Source organism: Equus quagga, chromosome 3 (genome assembly GCF_021613505.1).
Source record: "Equus quagga isolate Etosha38 chromosome 3, UCLA_HA_Equagga_1.0, whole genome shotgun sequence".
Lineage (NCBI taxonomy): Eukaryota > Metazoa > Chordata > Mammalia > Perissodactyla > Equidae > Equus > Equus quagga.
Genome location: NC_060269.1, coordinates 136,210,669 through 136,231,233, shown reverse-complemented (window position 1 = coordinate 136,231,233; position 20,565 = coordinate 136,210,669). Strand labels below are relative to the sequence as shown.

Sequence of the window (20,565 nt, the reverse complement as noted above, 5' to 3'; positions counted from 1 at the left end):
CCAGAGCCAGGGATGTGTGCTTGTCCTAGCCCTTACTACTTCCAATGGCTCACACTTAGCCATTTAACTGACTTGGCTACTTACTTACATCACTTTCCTCAATATTTGCCTAATTTTAACCCATCTTTTCCTTGTGATACAAAAAGCTCTTTGAACTTTTTTACTACACCATTATACCCTGCTTTGTAATATAGATCTTTGTACATTTTTAAACCCCAACCAGACCATAAATCGAGACAGTCTCTGAATTATCAATATATTTTTATAGCCTCACACAGTGTCTTCCAGAATTGGTGCTTAATAAAGTGAACAATGATCAGTACCACTAAGCAATTTATACAGAAATTCTATAAAGGAAGACTACTATAACAAATAAAATAAAACTGCTATCAGGGAGAAATGTTAAAAACAAAACCAAGGTTTTATAAATGTGGTTTTCCTACATTTATGACTTGAGTTCTTAATCCAGTTCCATTTACTACTCTACTATTAATTACAAATGAAGACTCTACAAAGAACAGCATACTTTCAGAATAAAATATGCCCACATATTAAAAAATATACATAACAAACCTGCCAAACATAAGTAAATCTCACGGTTGGGCTAAACTAGTAATAGAGGAGGCTACAGAGAGCTGTTTTTGCTAGGTTAAGTTCAAATACCCTAGAAACAAGCAACTATCAAGTCTAAACTAGAGAAGTCATAGTAAGCAAAATAGGCAAGTTCCCATAATCTCACCAGTGTCTATCAATAGAAGTAATTAAAAGTCACTGCAGCAAGAAACTCTCAATAAACACGTTTGCCTTGGCAATGGCAAGATAAACTACTTGACCGCTTGTGCAATGGTTATCTACAGGGACATTTTTTTTTTGGTGAGGAAGATGGCCCTGAGCTAACATTTGTTGCCAACCTTCCTCTTTTTCGCTTGAGGAAAATTGTCACTGAACTAATCTGTGCCCATCTTCCTATTCTGTATGTGGGATGTTGCCACAGTACGGCTTGATGAGCAGTGTGTAGGCCCATGCCCGGGATCCGACCCATGAACCACAGGCTGCTGAGGCAGAGGGCGCAAACTTAACCAGTACGCCACAGGGCCAGCCCCCTACAGGGACATTTTATCCATAGGCTTGGTACTAGGGTACCACTAAAAATGCCGAGACCAGCACATAATCCCCTCTCCTACTTTCTCCAACGTAAAAAGAAACTGTGAAATACAAATCAATGTTTAAATAAGTAAATACCAAACCTGTCAACTTTTAAATTCAGTATTGATAAAAACTGCATTTGAAAACAATGTTAGGTTAGTTTCTCAGTACAAGAACCCTGGAACTATTAGAAAACATGTATAAGTAAAAGATTCCTATTACAATTATTTAAGAAGCAATTTTTAAAATCTTTAATTTTTAAAATGCTATTTGATGAGCTATGGGATGCATTTAAATGAATGAAGTCTCCAAAGATTAACACTGCCCAAGTCTGTAAGGGTTTTTCCTCAGCCCTGAGCCACATCCAAAACTATCATGTAATAATTAGATACCTTCAATTTATAGTAAGATTAATAAGAGCCCGAAGTATGCTGGGGTTGCTTACAGGATTGATGTAATCCTAAGTTGCGTTATCAGAAGCGAGGGCATGGCTGGTGCCCTGGGAAATACAAGTTTCAAGTTCCACTGTACTCGGCCCAGTCTAGACCATAGTACTGAATGCAATCCAAAGCATACCTGGCAGAAGTTAATCAGGAATGTCTGGGATACCTAGAACCATGTCAAACAGGAAGGATGAGGGGGAAATAGCCTAAATAAGAGTAAAGGGAGCTGACAGTCAACTCACATGGCATCATGCAGTAGAACAAACAGCCTTATTTACCCAACTTTGCTCTAGAAGGAAAAATTACCAACAATTAGAGCATCTCTAACAGATCCATTAAGCTGTCTTAAAAAGTAGTGGCTTTCTTTAAAGTACCTGAAGAGAAGGGATGGCCATTAAAATAATTCAGAAGAGAATCCCAAGTGTTTGTAGATACTTTATTAACCTAAAATTTGAGGACTACATTATATGCTATATAAAATAGTTCAGCACAGAACGCTTTCTGGTTTTTTGGATTCGGCTAAATGGGTTGATTATAGGGTATATTTTTTCCTGTCCTCTTCTTCCTAAGTTGTGTTCATTTCCTCAACTTTTACACTCAAAGGTTCTTATTTGCTGATGGCCTTCTTTCTGTACGCCATACTCACAACAAAAAGCAGCTCTACTACTTTAAGTGAGAGACAAGGAGACCTCTTCAGAAAACCTTCAAAAAAGATTTTCTGAATATTATGGAGAAAATTTTAAATTTTAATTTTCTTGCTCTATACCACAGAGGATTCATTTGATAGTTGTAACTACCTATGTAAACAAGGGAAATTGTAACCACTTTGGTATTCAGTTGCCAAATCTATAAAAGAAAGGGGTTGGAAAACACAAGTGTTAAAAACTCTACCTTTGTCAGTAACATCAATGACTAAGAAACTCTCAGCTTTGATCAGATGTGGCCAGCCTCCTCAAACTGTCGACACTAGGGTAGGAATAATAGGAAATAAAAACTCACCTCACTCTACTCTTTCCACGGAGCCACTCTCAATGCACATTCAACATTTACAAGATGGAAAGAGCACTTGTCATTCCCAGAAACTCTGCCAAATACCAAACTTTGTTCCACGTATCAGGAGCTCTGTAACTTAAGTTTCTCTACAAGAAAACCTAATGGTCTATCTTCACATTTAAAAGAGCACAATACTGAACAATACATACACTAGATTGAGACCTATTTAAACTTGGATAGATGGTCAGATTATAAAGATATGCAACTGATTTACAAACTGTATGCTTGTGGCATAAATTTGACAGACGGCATATTTCTTTGGCAAGAGCTGCCTTTTTAGTGAAGTCTGATCAACTGCCTAGACTTGAACATAATCTAAAAAAATTCCAGCAGATAACCTTGCCAATACTTAACGTACAATAAAATTTTAACCAACTTAAATGTAATCTGAAATATCAGCATGTAAATTATTCCATGGGAACAAAATTAGGCACTTAGAAGTATATTAACTCTTTCAAGCCACTAGGCATCATTCAGTAACAAGAGCTACCTACACTAAAAAGTATCCCAGTAGCCTGAAAAACTCAATTTGCCCAATTAACTCCCTTAAACCACATACTAGAAATATGTTTCAAAGTATGCTTAAATTCCAACTAGGCACACCTACACATTTCCTTTAACATTTAGTTTTTAAAGGGGAAGGGGGAGAAGAGGAGAGTCCAGACATAAATGAGTACAGTATTTAGTCTTCAAGTGAAAGGAAGCGATTTATTACAGACCCTTTGATGAGTCACACCAAGCACTTCATTTGTGGTTAAGAAAAGGTTGTTAACTTGTCTACTGCCTGTTACAGGAAATGGAAAGTCAAATTCACATTGTAATACACCATACTAATTACTTTCAACATTGCCTAAAACATCCAACACTGACAATTCAGTAAAACTGACCAAGATCTACAATATCATTTCATTCCCTATCTAATACAAATAAACATTTGTTTCAGAGGCCAGAGTGCTTAGAAGGTTTCTCCAAGTATAACAAAAAGATCTACTAAAAACGTGGTAACAAAATAACAAAGTATCAGCCTTATGAAATAAGCTTTAAGGTGAAGAGAAAACTCTCCTTTGATTATTGTTTTTTTGGGATCCAATTTTGAATAAAAACTATATACTTTATCCCATTAAATCACATCCTGATTAACCTAACAAACTGCTAAGCTATGTTCTTAAAAACACTGCTGTAATGACTACTTTATCTGAGGAGTGGTCCTTGTGGAAAGATGCTAAATATGTAATCACATTATACTTACAAAAAAAGAAACCCCACACTTACGCAGAGAAGCCATACTTACAGAGACTAGAACAAAGATATCAAAGTGCTTTGGCCGAAATTAGTATAAATAGACTTTATTGAAGTCAGTGCCTCTGTACTGAGACAGAAGATTGTGTCTACATAAGCACAAGTTGTAACATTTCACAACTTCTAAAAGGAATGTCAACAATTACAACGATCATGCATACCATGGTCGATAATCACATTTTAGAAGCATTTTCAACCATTTCTAAAGAAATGCTTATAACATTGTTATATATAGAACTACTTTCAATAAACTGCAAAACATTGATCGACTTTTCCAGTATGAGCTACAGTGTCAACACAAAAGGGAGGCATAAATGTTTAATTTATGAAATCAGAATGGAATATTTACTGTAAAGAAAAATTAAAAAGCTTTCAAATAAAGGCCATTATTGAACCAACGTGAAGAGCACAACTTGAACTTTTGAGTTCATTCATCTTTTAAAGCTGTCCTCTGAATAACTTCAGTTCTAAGCATTGAATTCAGTACTGTGAATATTCCTTGGATTGAAGTTTGGCAATGATGCGGTCCAACTGTCTCTTTGCTTCACACTGTGGGAAATTGCTCATGTCATAATATTGAGGGGCAATTTTCACCAACCTGTCCAGAGGGGGGGAAAAATTACCAAATTAACATTTAATTAAAGTACTAGAGTTGCTAATAGGATAGGCATTATTCATTAATATATTGATGAACAAAGGCAAATCTACGAATCCAAATCAATGTTAAAATTACAAATGCCTAATCCTTATATCACTTTTAGAAATGCGTTATTTTAGTAAGCTGTAAATTTTCCAACGTTGGACTTTTCATAAACTTAAAAGAAAAAAAAAGATAAATTCTTTAAAAAACCCTTTCTTTACGTTAATATAAAGATATTAACATAGGTCATTCATTTCTTCGCTCTAGAACATTATTCTGACCAACTCCTGCAAGGTTACAGTAAAACAGGTTCTACATAAGAAACATCTTAGTATTCAAATGAAGACCTTCTCATTTTCAAAGTTTTAACAACTATAAATATAACTTTATACCCCAAAGAATAGACTTGACTGCAATCTTTTTTAAAGTTTAGCCATCCAATTTTTTCTCAACAAAGCATTTAAGATAAAATGGTAATGTCCTACAGAATTTAAGTGTCAAAGTCATCAAGCAATGTAGGAAAGAAGCCTCACAATATATAGCAAGTGACATCAACTAAAATAAGTGCTTTCAGTTCCACCATTCTTGGATGACGTTTCCCATCACAAGTTTAGAATGGACTCTGGCAAACACATACCACAGACACACACACACACACACAAATGGGGGGTGGAGTAAGTTTACTTAAAATAACACAATCAATTCTGATTACATTTTGTAAATTAAATATGCTGATACAAAGAGACGTAGTTTTTATGCTTGCTTAGTGCCTAAAGGACCAACTTATAAATAATACATAGTTGAGAGTTAATTATAATGGCATAGATAAAATACAAAGACTGACTGACTTCTGGAACCAGGAAAATTGAATTAATCACAACAGCAAGAGAATGGCTCCAAAGACATTGTTGGTACTAGTCAACTGTAACTTTATATTTGGCTCCAAATCCTGCCCATGTCCATACCAACAATCTCACTGTCCTCTTAGCAAAGAGTGTAAGAGATCAACCATATCCAAAGCCCTCTAACAATGGAATATATATCCCTAACTGGTGGGAACACCAATTTCCCCTATGAGTGAAAAGAAGGACAGGACTTCCATAACAAAGCAGATTCCATTCTAAGCAAAACGTTAACAAAAACTATTACAACAAAAAAGGTGTTGCTTACCATTCTGGCTTGATATCTGTACACGTCCGGATGTAATTCTTTGTTGTAAGAACAAACTCATTATAAAGCACCCATTCGGGCTTGTGGTCAAGAACAGTAGAGGGATGCAACTGAACCACCTGGTTATCTTTCACAGTTAAGTAATGCCCTGTTCGTTCTAAATGTGCCACCTGAAACCAAAACTCAGTAAATTAATACAATGCTTCTGATGTACTAGTTACCAAAACAAAAGAGTGATATAAAGCTACCTACATAATTAGGAACAGGCAGGCCTCACCTTTTGCTTTTTATTCCATGGCTACACTTATTTATCACTGCCTGATAAAAGCAGGGATCAGCAAACTACTACAGGCCAAATCCAACTCACTGCCTGTGTTTGTTAAGGCCTGTCAGCCAAAAATTGTTTATACATCTTTAAATGATTGGGGTGGGGGGGATCAAAAGAAAAACATTTGTTGACACGTAAAAAATCACATGAAATTCAAATTTCAGTGTCCATGAGTCAAGTTTTATTAGAACAAAGGCATGCCCATTTGTCCATGGCTGCTTTAACGCTCTAAGAGCTGGCAGTTTGGTAGTTTCACTGGGGACCTACTGGGCCCACAGAGCCTAATACATACTATCAGGTCGTTCCCCTGCCTTACACCAACTAGAGGGGGTTCTTTAGCACCAAGGGACAATTATGTAGTAGATGAACAACTACGAGAAGATTCACATTTTAAGACAGAAAAATAAAGAGAGCAAAAAGGAGAAGCAAAAAGTAACCTAAAAAGAAAAGATAGTAAGAAAAAGAATGAGGAAAAAAAGACAGAGAAGGTGCATGTGCTTCTTGGTTATATTTCTTCTATCTATAATCAAACACTTTGGTGGCACTCATCTAATACTTCATTAACAAATACTGAAGTAAATGACTATACGTCCTTTCAAATTCTAGAACTCCAGTAGCATAAAGAATGTGTGAAAAGAAATGAATAATTATTAATAATAGAAAATCAATTTCAATTAATAAATATTTACGACGCACCTACTGGGTGACAGGTACCATACTGTATACGCTGTTTCTAACAAATTTTTATCTTAAGAGAGAATCAGGAATCCATAATGCTTCACTATGGCTTTGGGAATCCTTTTTGAATTATTAAAAGAAAATTTAACAACACGTCTAAAGGAAGCTAGTGTACACTAGTACATACTAAATAAATATTGAGAATACAGTTAAGATTCTGGAAAAAGAATTCTCATGTCTAACTCTATTATTCACCTAACTCTAATAAGCTTAAGATCTTCCAATAAAATGCCACAATAAACATTCTTATTGTTACTTTGATTTCAAAGACAGACAATGCACCAATCTACTTGTGTTTTGACTCAGTGCATTTAGATCCATTCTATTTATTGAGCTCATCCGGCCTTAAGGCAGGCCACCTCTTGCTTAGGAGACATAGCCAGAAGAACGAACGAACAAGCAAGCAAGAGACAGACAAGATAATTAAAATCAACCCTATCTCAAGTAATGGAATGATTTGTTTCTAATTTTATCACCAGAAATTTGAGTTTTTCAAAACATAATTTGTTTTAAACCTTTTAAAATAAATGTTCACTAAATTTACCTGACAAGTTGTACTTCAGTTTGTAAAGCCTCCAATACAACACACTTAAAACTAAATGAAACAGTTTAAATTATTTTTCATCTTTATTACTTAACTCAAAAGACATTTTTGGTTTTTGTGGCACACCTGTCTTAGTTATAAATATCAACGATCACCTATAGCACTGTAATGAAATATAGTTGATTACTTGAATTTGGGGTGAATGGTTTCTACATAAAGAGGAAAGTAAACTGTACTTCTGGATCCACCCAGACGACTGATTTCTTTCAGTACTCTGTTACGATTACATGTCTCCAATGAAGATCTAGATTCAAAGGAACTCTTTAACACATTATCAAAATGTCAAGGGCTGAAATTTACATTGAAGAAACAGCTGCTAATTCCACCGGAAAAATGGCTACCATATCCATTTGGTATAAAAAACACTCCAATAATAAAAAAGTAATTCTAAAATTGATTTCTACCTAACTGGATTACTAATTTCGATATTTAGGGAATTTGTTACTCATCAGGCACATAAAATTTCTTAGTATATTAGTTCACTTGAGAATCTGGACAGAACATTCAAGATCAATATTCATAGACAGTCCTAAAATGACCTGTGTTTAAGGGGATTCAAAAGGCTATCAGAAAGCAAACAATATCACGTAAACATTTAATTACACATTCCTGTATTATCCACATACCTGCATAAAATACCCAGTAACCAAAGCTTTTCTTATATTAATATAATAGTCCCTGCTTGTAAAGTCAGTACTTCGACGAGGCAAATTAAATCTGTCCATAATTCGTGATAGCTGCTGGCGTACATTATCTGCTGACATCAGGGACCTGTAGTTAATGAAGTTGTCATAACACCACTGAACTGATTCATGATCTACAAAGTTGGAAGGAGGGGGAAAAAAGGGAGGACATGAATCATCCAAATAGGAATATTATATAATTAAAAAGAAAATCATTATAACCAGCAAGCAAAATAATCCAGAAAGGGAATTTACTCATATCATTTTTATAAATGAATCACAATATTATCAATTTTCCTAAAAATACGTAGTGAAACTCAAAATCAGAAACAGCACTAAGGATTTTGGCAAAGGGATGACAATGATTTGAATAAACTATTTTTAATGAATTATTTTCCCTCTGAACATCCACCTGGTTGTTTCCAACAACACACAGGGGTGGGATGAGAGAATTTGGTAAAATGCCAAGTCTTTCTCATTTTCAAAGAAAAGACAGGCTTAGATTTTCAAATACAATTTAAAAGTTATAAAAGTGAATTTCAAATGACTATTGTGTATTTTTCTTTAATTATTCCTCAGCTAGAGCACCCTAAACCTGAAGTGTTAAAAATTTTATTGTGATCGTGTCTCTTAACCATGGACCATCAAGGTTTAAAATACAAGTGATAACAGTTTTACAAGGATATCAGGAAGGCCCACCCACATGTTAATAAACAAGGCTTATATCTAAGCACTTCAAGTAACTGAATTACACGTATTTATTATCAAAGGGGTACTTCTCCACTGATGAATCTTTGACAAGCTTCCAACTAACCTAGTGTTGCTCATCTAAGAGCTCAAAATGTAGCATAATGTAAAATATTATACAGTGACTTTTTTTTTTTTTGCAGACAAGGCTTCACCCTGAGCTATCATCTGTTGCCAATCTTCTTTTTTTCCTCCTTTCCCCCAAAGCCCCAGTGCACAGTTGTATATCCCAGTTCTAAGTCCTCCTAGTTCTTCTATGTGAGCTGCCGCAAGCATGGCAATTGACAGAGAGGTGGTGTGGTTCCTTGACCAGGACCAGGAAGCGAACCCGGGCTGCCAAGGCAGAGAATGAGGAACTTTTAACCAGTAGACCATCGAGGCTGGCACTATAGTGACATCTTTATATCCCAAAGACAGTCACAAGGAGGTCCCCCTTTTGATAAATAAACCTAAGAGGGTTATCATGAAATGGGGGTAAAAAAAAAAAAACCTTAAAAGTCGAACTGTGTTGATCCTGCTCCAGCTGTGATATACATTATTCTTTGCAATTTTTTTTTTTTAAAGATTGGCACCTGAGCTAACAACTGTTGCCAATCTTTTTTTTTTTCCTGGCCCTTTCCCCCCCAAAACCCCCCAGTACATAGTTGTATATTTTAGTTGTGGGATCTTCTAGCTGTGGCATGTGGGACACCACCTCAACATGGCCTAATGAGCGGTGCCATGTCCACGCCCAGGATCCGAACCCTGGGCCGCCAAAGCGGAGAGCACGGACTTAACCACTTGGCCACGGGGCCGGCCCCTGGTATATTCTTTTCCCCTTGGTTTCAGGATTCTATCAACTAAAATGTATAACAGTTTCTTAATAGCTTTTCAGAGGAACAACAGATATATTAATAAACATTCACTCATTACAAAATTCAGCCACATCTCAGAAACAGTGGGTAAGTAGGTGGGGTAGTAAATGGATGTTTAAACTGAAAAATTAACATGTTGTAATATCCATTAATTAATTTATTAATTAATTTTTATCTAGAAATAAAAGGTAACCATCTGAACTTACTGACATTTAAAACAAAGCACTGGGGGCCAGCCCCGTGGCCAAGTGATTAAGTTCACATGCTCTGCTTCGGTGGCCCAGGGTTTCGCTGGTTCAAATCCTGGGCGAGGACATGGTACCGCTCATCAGGCCATGCCCAGGCAGCATCCCACATGCCACAACTGGAAGGACCCACAACTAAAAATACACAACTATATACTGGGGGGCTTTGGGGAGAAAAAAGGGGGACAAAAAAAAAAAGCACTGAATATCTTCAGGAGATAAACAGAAAGAAAGTATGCTTTAGAGGTATTTTTGCTTATGGTGATGCTCTGTAACAAGCTGAAAGGCAACGGAAATTTCGAAACCAAGATAAAAAAGGGCAATTTTGAGAAGGGTTGTTGATTTGCACTGATCTGGAATGTAGGTTTCTGAGGTTCTAAACTTTTAGAATTCATACACTACAGAGTAATAAAATGGCAATTTTAAGTTGTCAAGATAAATGATAGATGATGATTCTACTGTATAGCTAAATTTGTGAGAAATAATTTGATAAATGGGAAGGACAGACTCTAAACATGGTAACATTTGATTAAAACAATTCTAGCTATGTATTTCTCACCAATACAGTAAACTACTCTTAAGATCTAAAACCAAACCACTTCAGAGTGAAATCACACATACACACACAGAAATTAAGGTGTTGCAAAAGAATTTAAATCTAGTTTTCTTTCTCAAACAGTATTAAGATAAGTTTTAGTATTAAGTATTAAGATAAGTTTACTTAAGTATTAAGATAAGTTTACCACGCAATCAACCATTGTTCTCTAATGAAACAGACTCTCTTGACTAATATCTGAAATACATCTTCTATTTTTTCAATATACTTAGTGTCTCAATTAATAACACAGCATCATTTAAAAATCATTAAATTCAATAAATGGACATGAAATGTTCAAATATTATGTGGAGGTCTAGAAGCTTAGTATTAAATGGCTCTCCTTATCTGAAAAGGTGGCAGTGTGTGATTAAAAGCTAAATCCTTTGATTAATGGGGACAATTCTATCAAATGTCCAGTCCTTCTGTTTCCTTTGACCTTATTCAGACAAATGTAAAGAGCAAAAGGTCTAAAACCAACCAACAGCTTACCAGTCCTATGGCAGTGAGGAGCATTTAGTAGAAAAGGCTCCTCTACTAGTGAGTGAATGCTACCACTCTAACTCATAACACTCCCTCTAACCGCTAGTCCTACTTAGAAGGGGTAGGATTAAACCTTTTGTAGATATCTACTCTTCAATATTTTAACAGAAAGGTCTCAACTATCAAATATGTGAATAAAGAACAAGCATTATTTAGTAATTTTACTTTTAAATCTTAAATTCCATTAATTTCAAATATTGCATTTTACAATTGTATTTAAAATCAAAACACGTAGTTCAAATACCAATTCTAAATTTCATTTCACAGCACAATTATGAAATCCAAATACAATGCTGTGCTACTTAGTTATCAAAAACTTAAATGGCAAAATAACACAATCTCCTAATTTTTAAAGAATTAAAATGTCTTAGAGAGTAATAAAGTATTAATAAAAAAAAAATTGCTCCTTTAGAAATCTTTTCACTTCCACGATCTCTTAATAATAACAAAGGATTCTAAGAACCAAGGTGGATGGGAATCCGCTCCTTCTCAAGGTCTTCCCTTTATAGCAGTTATCAGTCTGCTAAAAGGTGATCCATCTGGTGATCACACAGTACCACCCGGTATGGTACAGTTTGGCACACAGCAGGAATACAGTAGATTTCTTGAATTGACCTATCCTCTCAGGGATAAAGTCATTAACATCATGCATTACCAATATGTTAGCCACAAACAAAGAGAAAATAAATGCTCTGAAGTAAACTGTGTACTGGCCTTCATCTCTTGGTTTCTCAATCACTTTTCATTTACCTCCCTTTTCTGCCCCAAATCTGCTAGACCTGGGCAGAGAAATCTTCCATACTTTTTTTTTACCTGACAGTCATCACTTCTACTAAACTCATACCAGGGTTCATATGCATGACATACATGTGCAGTACTTCGGTTGCTATGCTTTGTTCTACATACTGGCCCTCTAGTACTTTTGGACCTTGAGATGAACAAATTCACCCTCACCCCTAACAGAGATGTGCCAAAATCAGCAGACTGTTTTAGGAATGTAAACAGAATTTCTAGAAGATAATAAAAATGAGTTACAAATAAAATAAGGGGTGAAAAATTTTAATGTTGATGTTAGGAAAATAACTACTTCTTAGCATAAACCACAAACAGAACGATTGAGAACCCCACATTTTTGGTAAAGAGTGATGATGTGCGACTATGAGTCTTTGATTACATATCATCCAAATTACTGGCATGTAGAAATCAAACATTTTCAAAACCTGTTGCAGTTATTTCTGCATTTTTTCTCTTTTAAGTTTTGCTCTCGCCTTGTTTTTATAAACAGTGCATTCCAACAGCATATAACCTGATTATTACTTTGTTTCCTTGTTTTCAAGTAACTGGAAAATGTTTTCCATGTCACTAAATATTCTCTGAAAACATGATTTAAAGCTAGAACAATATTTCATCATGTGGCTGTAGCATAAATCACTGAGCCATCCTTCTACTGGTGGACATTTAGGTAGGTTTTTTTTGTTTGTTTTTCAGAATCATAAATAACGCTGGGAGGAAATCTTAATCATGTCTGTGTTCACAGAATACTAAAAGATAATTTCACACATTATTTCTGGGTTCAAGGGTATGAATTTCTTAAGGTTCTTGGTAACATAAAATCTACTGCTTTTCACAAAGACAACATGAATCTATATTCCCACCTCTGGTGTACGATTGTTCCCTAAACCCTCTCCTATACAGCTAAGAACTATTTTTCTTTAGCCTTTGCCAATTTTATAGGTGAGAAAATGCTACCTCTCAATAATAATGCATTTCTTGAACGAAAAAGTAGAGCTGAATTTCCCCCCACGTTTACAGACCACTTGTAGCCTGACTGAGAACAGTCAAATCTGTAGCCCATTTTTCTATTTCCCAGTCTTACTTTCATGTAAGAGCTATTAGTAAAATAATACAGTAATGATTCTATAAGCGATACAAAACTAGTCATTAAAAATGCAGAATGGAGCAGCCCCTATGGCCTAGTGATTAAGCTGAGCACGCTCCACTTCGGCAGCCCTGGGTTTGGGTCCCAGGAGTGGACCTACATGGCTGTTAGTGGCCATGCTGTGCTGGTGGCCCACATAGTAAAAAGTAGAGGAAGACCAGCACGGATGTTAGCTCATGGTGAATCTTCCTCAGCAAAAAAAACCAAAGCTGAATATATGGAAATAAATAGAAGAAAGTAAATCAAAATCTGTATGTTAGTGGTAAATTTTATACAAGTATTTCATTTTTATCACCCTGTATTACCCAGCTTTCTATAATCAGTGCTTCCTTCCTGATTATAAAAGCAAACAACTTTGAAAAAGATCAGCAATTTCTATGTTGAATGCTAGTCAGGAGTTTTTCCAAAAGTACCTCTGGGTTTCTAATGTAAAGTTGTCACAGATAATAAATGAAAGTGAGATGAAAAAACATTTTATGTGCTGCAAGTGACATTTAGACAAAAGAGTGCCTTCAATCTAATTTACACTTACTTTGTTTAAAAGCGTGGTAGACATTCAGCAGTGTCAGATGATCTCCATCTATGTGGGCAAATCTCATCTTGGCCTCATCTGCAGCTTTCTTGGCCTCCGTGGGGCGAACAAAACACTGTGGGACTAAACAAGGTTGGTATGGGCCCAACACAAACGCCCATATCGATGAGTCACGCATTCACAGATAGAGGAACAAGGCCTAGCTAGGTCAGTTCACAGAGCATAGGGCAGGGCAGGATGGCCTCCAACTGCATCTTGGACTGTTTACTACCTTGATTTGGTACATCAACACCTAACCACATCTGTAAGACAAGAGGATTTCAAAGCTACAGAGTACCTGATTATGTTAACTAGATCTAAAAGTAGGCATCAAAACAGCTATTCTGAAGGCCATCAAGATACTAGAAAGCTCAACTTATTTCAAAAACCAGTGCTGATAGCTCTACCAATATCCAGAATTATGGTGTCAATAGGCTTTTAGCTAAACGTAATTTTTCAAAACGCCATTCACTGAATCCACTGAATGGCTATGAAAGATATGAAGCTGTACTTGCCCACTGCAGGGCTAAAAACAACTTTCTAACCAGTCTACTGCCACAATTCTACTGTAATTTTTCCCCTAGTACTGTGGCTATTACCAACTGGTGGGTATCACTATTAGCACCGGTGAGCAGAAGCATATGTAACATAAAATATATCATGAAATCTTGGGTTTTAAGATAGCAGTAGTGGTGGAAGGTTAAACCGCCTCTGAATTAAGAAAATTCAAAAAGGCTGGGAATATTCAGCCTAGTTTTCCAGCATTTTAATAAAAAGATTAATAAAGTCCCAAGTTTAAAAAAATTATTTAAATCAAAACCTGAACATAAAAGCAAAATCCAATATTTAAAAAGTTGACAATTAGTCTGAAACAGTCATTATTTCAAGGGTCATCAAAATATGTAACTACAGTATTTGTTTAGAGCCTCAATATTAATTCACATAAAACTTTAAGTTGTTACAAAGGGTGCACTACATTTTTTGAAATACAACTTTCCTTAATTCACTTTAGCAATTCCATAGTCATAAAAGCAATATGAAAACAAAAATACTTAACAGCTTGGGACTTTGTCAACACATTTTTAAAGCTGTTAAAACCTTGTCAATTAAAAAAATTGTAAATTATCAGTTCAGAAAGAAGATAATGGGAATAATCGACAATGAGATCAAATACAGTACCAAATTACTCTTTCCCATACAGTTTCCCCTTTAAAAAGATGCCAAAGAAGCCAAACAGAGAAAATGACACGCGATCACAGTAAATCTTAGAAGTCTTGCTTAATGTAATTGAAGCAAGGCAATTTATAAAAGTACAGAAACCTCTCAAAGCTGTGAAAGTTAATGTGAACTAGCTACCAGAGTTAATAGTGGGAATAAGTAGCACTCCATAAGGCCCCTGATTTGCACTATTTATATCAGGACCTGAAAACTTCAGAAGCTATTTAAATGAAAAACAAAGCATTACAACCTCAGCAAACTGTTTTTGTTCCGTGCCTTCGTCCTCACCCTTTAACATTGTCCCCCACAAATGTCAGGCTTAATGACTGCTACATACAAATGTTCATTCTCTTAATGTGCTAAGAATGACAACCAGTAAACCCTATGTTTTGCAGAACTCCTGTTACAAATGAGACATGTAGTTGCAAGATTTTCAACTGCATCACAATGACCAGTTTTTTAAAGGGCTAATATTCTAAACTCAAACAATGGTAATTATATAGTATGCCTGATAAGAGAACCTGGAAGAATAAAAACTGGGCAGATAACAACTAAATACACAAATAATCTGTTAACTCTTGCCCTACATTTTCTCTAAAAACTAAAATCTTGGGATAAGTACAACAGGGAAAATCTAACAAAAACAATACATAAGAAAGGCAGACAACAACCTACCACCACCTCCGCAAGTGAGACTACAATTTAATTAAAATTATTCACTACTGCCCTGCCCATCTGCTCTGAGTCTGATCAGTCATAACTCTGCAAAAACAACATTTTAGCTAGTTCTTAAATAAAAATTCACACCATTAAAATATACCATACATCTAAACTAAGCCAAAATTTTATATTTAGAAACTTTTTTCAATTTATCCTTTAATTCCAAAAGATTCTGAATTATTTGAGGCATTAAATTATAATTAAGACCAATAAATCACTCTACAATTGGAAGTCAATTCTCTCCAGTACCGAAGCTGGTATCACAGAGCACTCTGATGGTCAGTCAAAATTTAAGACATCTTCTATTTTTGGCTGTAATAATCAGTGTACCTCTGTATATCATCAATATTTCTTCTTTTTGGAAAATCTAATTTCCAACTTAAAATTCATTTGTGGATTAAATTTTACTGCTACTAAAACCAGAACTACTTGTTTAGCTTAATTTCAATTTGTTTAGCTTTCAATTTTCAAAATAAGCAATTTTATCTATTAGGTTTATTTCTTTTATCAAGTGTTTTTCTGCCACTGTAAAAGAATTACCATCAGATTACATTTTAAACCTAAAATTAAACACTACTTCTATTTATTTGACACTAAGTTTGAAATTCATCTGTTTGCCACTGTAATGCATATATATATAGAAAAAGCTACTTTAAATGATAGTTTGGGTTTCTCTCAGGCTCACTTAATAGTGACAAGTACTAGAACAAAGTTCTTCTCGTACTTTCAGTAATAAACTGCAAAACCAACGCACCTTCCAAAGAACTCAGTTACAACTGTGTTCAGACTTATTCTTCCCTTATCGCAATTTGTGTGTGCACTCAAGAGAGCCAATATTTTTACTCTATTTTGCGCACAATGACTTACTTTACTTTTCGATATACTATGCCATTATGAAGCTATTTACAAGATATGTAGAAAACAAAATGAGTTCCTTAAAACCATCTATAAAATCCACTATCATACTAAATACTAAAAAACAAAACCATAAGTGAAGTCCACCCAAATTTTGAAGAGCGGGGCTTTTTTTAGTTCCTTTCCCTCTATTACCTGACAACATAGCAGTAATAGATAGGACCTCATTAGAACAGTTGTAGTCACAACTTGCAATAACCATTTTAGCGAGCTGTGGATCTAGAGGAAACTCTGCCATCATGGATCCCAATTCAGTCAGATCTCCATCATCATTTAAAGCAGCCAGATAATTCAAAAGTTCTAGGGCTCTCATCAGAGTTTCAGGAGCTGGGGGGAAACGGCAATCTATTAGACAAGCTGCCTTTAGCAAGCAAAAATGTGACAAAGTACAAACTATTATTAGCAATCTCATTTTTCATGCTACAGCAGACTAAACTCAGAACTCAAACTGTCATCAAATTCAATCACAGGGATCTAACAAACAACGAATCAAATGAAACTGCAAAATTTTCCTGTATAGTAGTTAAAACTGTCAACTTCCTAAGTAAATTAAGTAACTGTTAACTCAACAATGTGTTTACCAACAATTTTTTTCTAAAACAAAATTAGGAAATTTTCATGCCCAGTCAATAATTCCCAGAATAATTTAGTTATTCGAGGGGGGGGATTTGCTCATATAATTGTCAGCTTTTAGTTTTAACACTAACACACAGGACTTATCTTGATGCATACTGGAAGAAGGAGGTAAAATGTACTTAATATATAAAATGAATACGATGCAGAGAAAAAGAGTCAATTTTGGTTAAAAGATTTCATAAAACCTGCTTTGAGAATTCATACCTGGTGGATCCATAAAATCAAAATGCACCAAATCATCAATACCAAGTTTCTTCAACTGTAACACAACTGATCCTAAATTAGAACGTAAAATCTCAGGATAGGTGTTATCCTAGGAAAAAACAAAATTGTTTGTTCTGTTAAACATTCCTTAATCCTCTTGCTCCAGAGGATAAAACATATCTGTTCTCTGCCTCCTTAGCTATTTACTTTGGCATTACTTCTACATCACTGACTCAGATGAGAAAAATAGTTGTGGAATGGACTAAAAAGGAATCAGACACTTTCTTTGAACTATCTTTATAGCGTTCTAAGTGTTTCTGCTGCTGTCCACCTCAACTCAGAACTGTAAGAAGAGAGTGTATTGGTAGATTACACCGTAAATCTCACTCAGGGAAAAATTAAGGAGGTTATGGTGCCAAAGGCAAGATCAAGCAAATGAAGCAATTTTCTTCTGGTAACAAATTCAACTTAACCTTCCAAACACATAGAAGGGTACAGCAAAACCTCTTACCTGCATTTCTGTTTTATAAGCTTTCTCTGTGTAAAGTCTGAAGCACTTCCCAGGTCTGGTACGTCCAGCTCGACCAGCCCTTTGTTGAGCTGAAGCTTTACTAATAGCTGTCACCAAAAGGGACTCAACTCTGATTCGAGGATTGTACACCTATTGGAATGGAAATAATACACGAATGATTCTTTCTTCTGCTAAACACAAAACTGTGATCTAACAGAAGTAGCCAAAGCTCACAGATAATCCCCAAGTAAACAAAGTGGTATTGATGACTGCTACGAATCATGCTGCCAAAGAAACAGAACCCGTCATCCTTTTGCCTTAACTTTCTTTCAGGTGTTCTGACTCTATCATTCTGAAAGACTCAAGCTAACATGAAAAAGTTCTTATCCAACATCCAGACAGCTTACATCATCTTTACTCTTCCTAATTTTAAGTAATTTCAGTTATACCAGCTTCATCTTGCTTTTACATAGTGGACAGAGCTGAAGACTTTCTGCCTGAAAAGAACCTATCAATTTTAACACCTGATGTTCTCACTGGGCAACAACAAAAATCTTTTGAACTTAGTCCAGAAGTCAGCTACACGCTTTCAGTTTAAAGAAAATTTTGCCATAAAAATCATGAATACTAGGGTCAGCCCTGGTGGCCTAGTGATTAAGTTTGGTGTGCTCCACCTTGGTGGCTCAGGTTCGGTTCCTGGGCATAGACCTACACCAACTGTCAGCGGCCATGCTGTGGCAGCAGCTCACATACAAAAAAGAAAAAAGAGGCAGACTGGCAACAGAAGTTAGCTCAAGGTGAATCTTCCTCAGGAGGAAGGAAAAAAAAAAGAAAGCAAACAAACTAAAAGAACCACATGAATACTATGCATAACAAATTCTCTCCATTATACCTATAAAAATATAATCAAAGATCTTTGAATAACACAACATGTACTGTATTTATTGAGTAGTCACTTCGTTTGGCAAAAGTGCTTGGTATTCACTATTGATAAAGTAGCACTTAATGTACTATCTTTTCTCAAATACTATGCCTAGTATGTAAGAGAAACTCTAATTTAGTTGGATAACTGATCTGCAGGGATGACAATCTTGTACTCTTATTACTAGCCCTATATTCTTTAAATGAACATACAAACCAAAACACTCACCATCACTACACAGAAACAAAGAAACCAATGCAAGCTTAAAAGAAAAAAGCCTAGGCTGAAACATTAAACGTGGGCTTAATATGTGAGAGCCAGCTGTATCACAAAGGGCTCATATCACAGAAGTCAGAAAATGAACCACAAGAAAAAAGGAAAGTAATTCCAAAATCTAAATTTCAGCCATTGAGTGAGTAGGCAGTAAGTACTGTTAAGCTAACAATAATTTATAAAATATACAACTAAACTACTAAAATATATACCTTTTGTTTCGCAAATCCAGGATCAATCACAAATACCACACCATCTATTGTCAAAGACGTCTCTGCAATGTTAGTTGATACAACTACCTGTTAAGAAATTAACAGCATACAAATTATATTACAAGTCAAGTAAAATTCAAATGACAATCAGATTAGTCACTAACTTTCACTAAAAAATTTCAAACCAGTAATTAAACTAGAAATAAGGTTTGATTTTCAGTGGCCAATGCCTTACAGACACAACATTTAAGAATTCAATATTTCATTTACTTCATCATAACTTCCTTTTTCAACAAAAGCTATTTACTTCAGGTTATCACTCAACCACATTACATTCTGATTCCTCAAACAAAAGGATAACATCAAAAGAAAAATATCAATGAAGCAATATAAGGCATACCTTACAGATGTCTCCCTAATAGAACACTCCTTGGTTAACAACCAAACTCCACACAACACGTACATTGTTCAATCTTTTCAGGCAATATTTACAAAGGAAAATTTTTTATCACCAAAAATCAAAATTTTAAACAAAATGACACATGGGGAAAAAAATTCTCAAGTTATAATCCAAGAAGAACTGGCAGATCATCAGAATCAAATATAGATGTTTTGGAAAGTATGCAGTCTCAAAGGGGATGACATGTACTATGTCACTGCATATAAACTAACTGTTGAGAATCATTTCAACTTTTCACTGACGGAAAAATGTTTAAAGCATTTACAAATTAATACGATACCTTTTTTAAATGTAGGTGTTTTACTGTATTTTAAAGGATGTTTCAGGAAATTGGTTAGGGGCTCAAGAATGACATATTACATAATTTTTCCTTTTTTAAACAGGAAAATGCGGTCTTCATTAGTGTTTTTACCCAGAACATCTGATTTTCAGGAACAGATTATTGCCATTAAGAGGGAGATGCCTGTATATGCAAGCAGTTGACACAGATGATGAATCAGATATAGAGTCTGCTCTTATAGTTTTTACAGTTTGTAAAGGAAGATTAGATATGGATAGAAAGAGTAAATGACACCAAAGATGTGCTGTGAGATTTAAAAAAGGTTTACTTCCACAGCAAAGACAAGGAAAGCTTACTGAGAAAATGGCATTTAGGACAGTTGCTGAAGGCAAGGTGGGATCTAACCACAAGAGAGAAGGGAAGAGCAAGAGAAGATTCAGCTTAAACAAGGGCATGCAGGTGAGAATGGTCACAGGCAAAGATAAGAAATGAAAGGACTCCTATTTAAAAACTTTACTAGAGAATCACTAACAGGGTAATATTTTAGAATCATTTACATGTCTAAAACCAAAATACTTCCTTTTTGCATGGTCAGTTAAAAAGACTGCTAACTAGC

The 20,565-nt window shown here is 35.3% G+C and overlaps 1 protein-coding gene across 1 annotated transcript in view; it reads right to left on the bottom strand.

Moving 5' to 3' along the window:
* Positions 1 to 3,336: 3,336 nt before the first annotated feature.
* Positions 3,337 to 20,565, bottom strand: part of DHX15 (DEAH-box helicase 15) — a 54,478-nt gene continuing 37,249 nt past the window's right edge. The window contains exons 7-14 of the mRNA XM_046656293.1: positions 19,210 to 19,296; positions 17,803 to 17,952; positions 17,292 to 17,400; positions 16,587 to 16,778; positions 13,560 to 13,682; positions 8,048 to 8,238; positions 5,752 to 5,921; positions 3,337 to 4,539 (exon numbers count right to left, since the gene is read on the bottom strand). Of these exons, the coding sequence (XP_046512249.1) occupies positions 4,422 to 4,539; positions 5,752 to 5,921; positions 8,048 to 8,238; positions 13,560 to 13,682; positions 16,587 to 16,778; positions 17,292 to 17,400; positions 17,803 to 17,952; positions 19,210 to 19,296 (1,140 nt within the window). The 3' untranslated portion in view covers positions 3,337 to 4,421. The remainder of the gene's footprint in view (positions 4,540 to 5,751; positions 5,922 to 8,047; positions 8,239 to 13,559; positions 13,683 to 16,586; positions 16,779 to 17,291; positions 17,401 to 17,802; positions 17,953 to 19,209; positions 19,297 to 20,565) is intronic.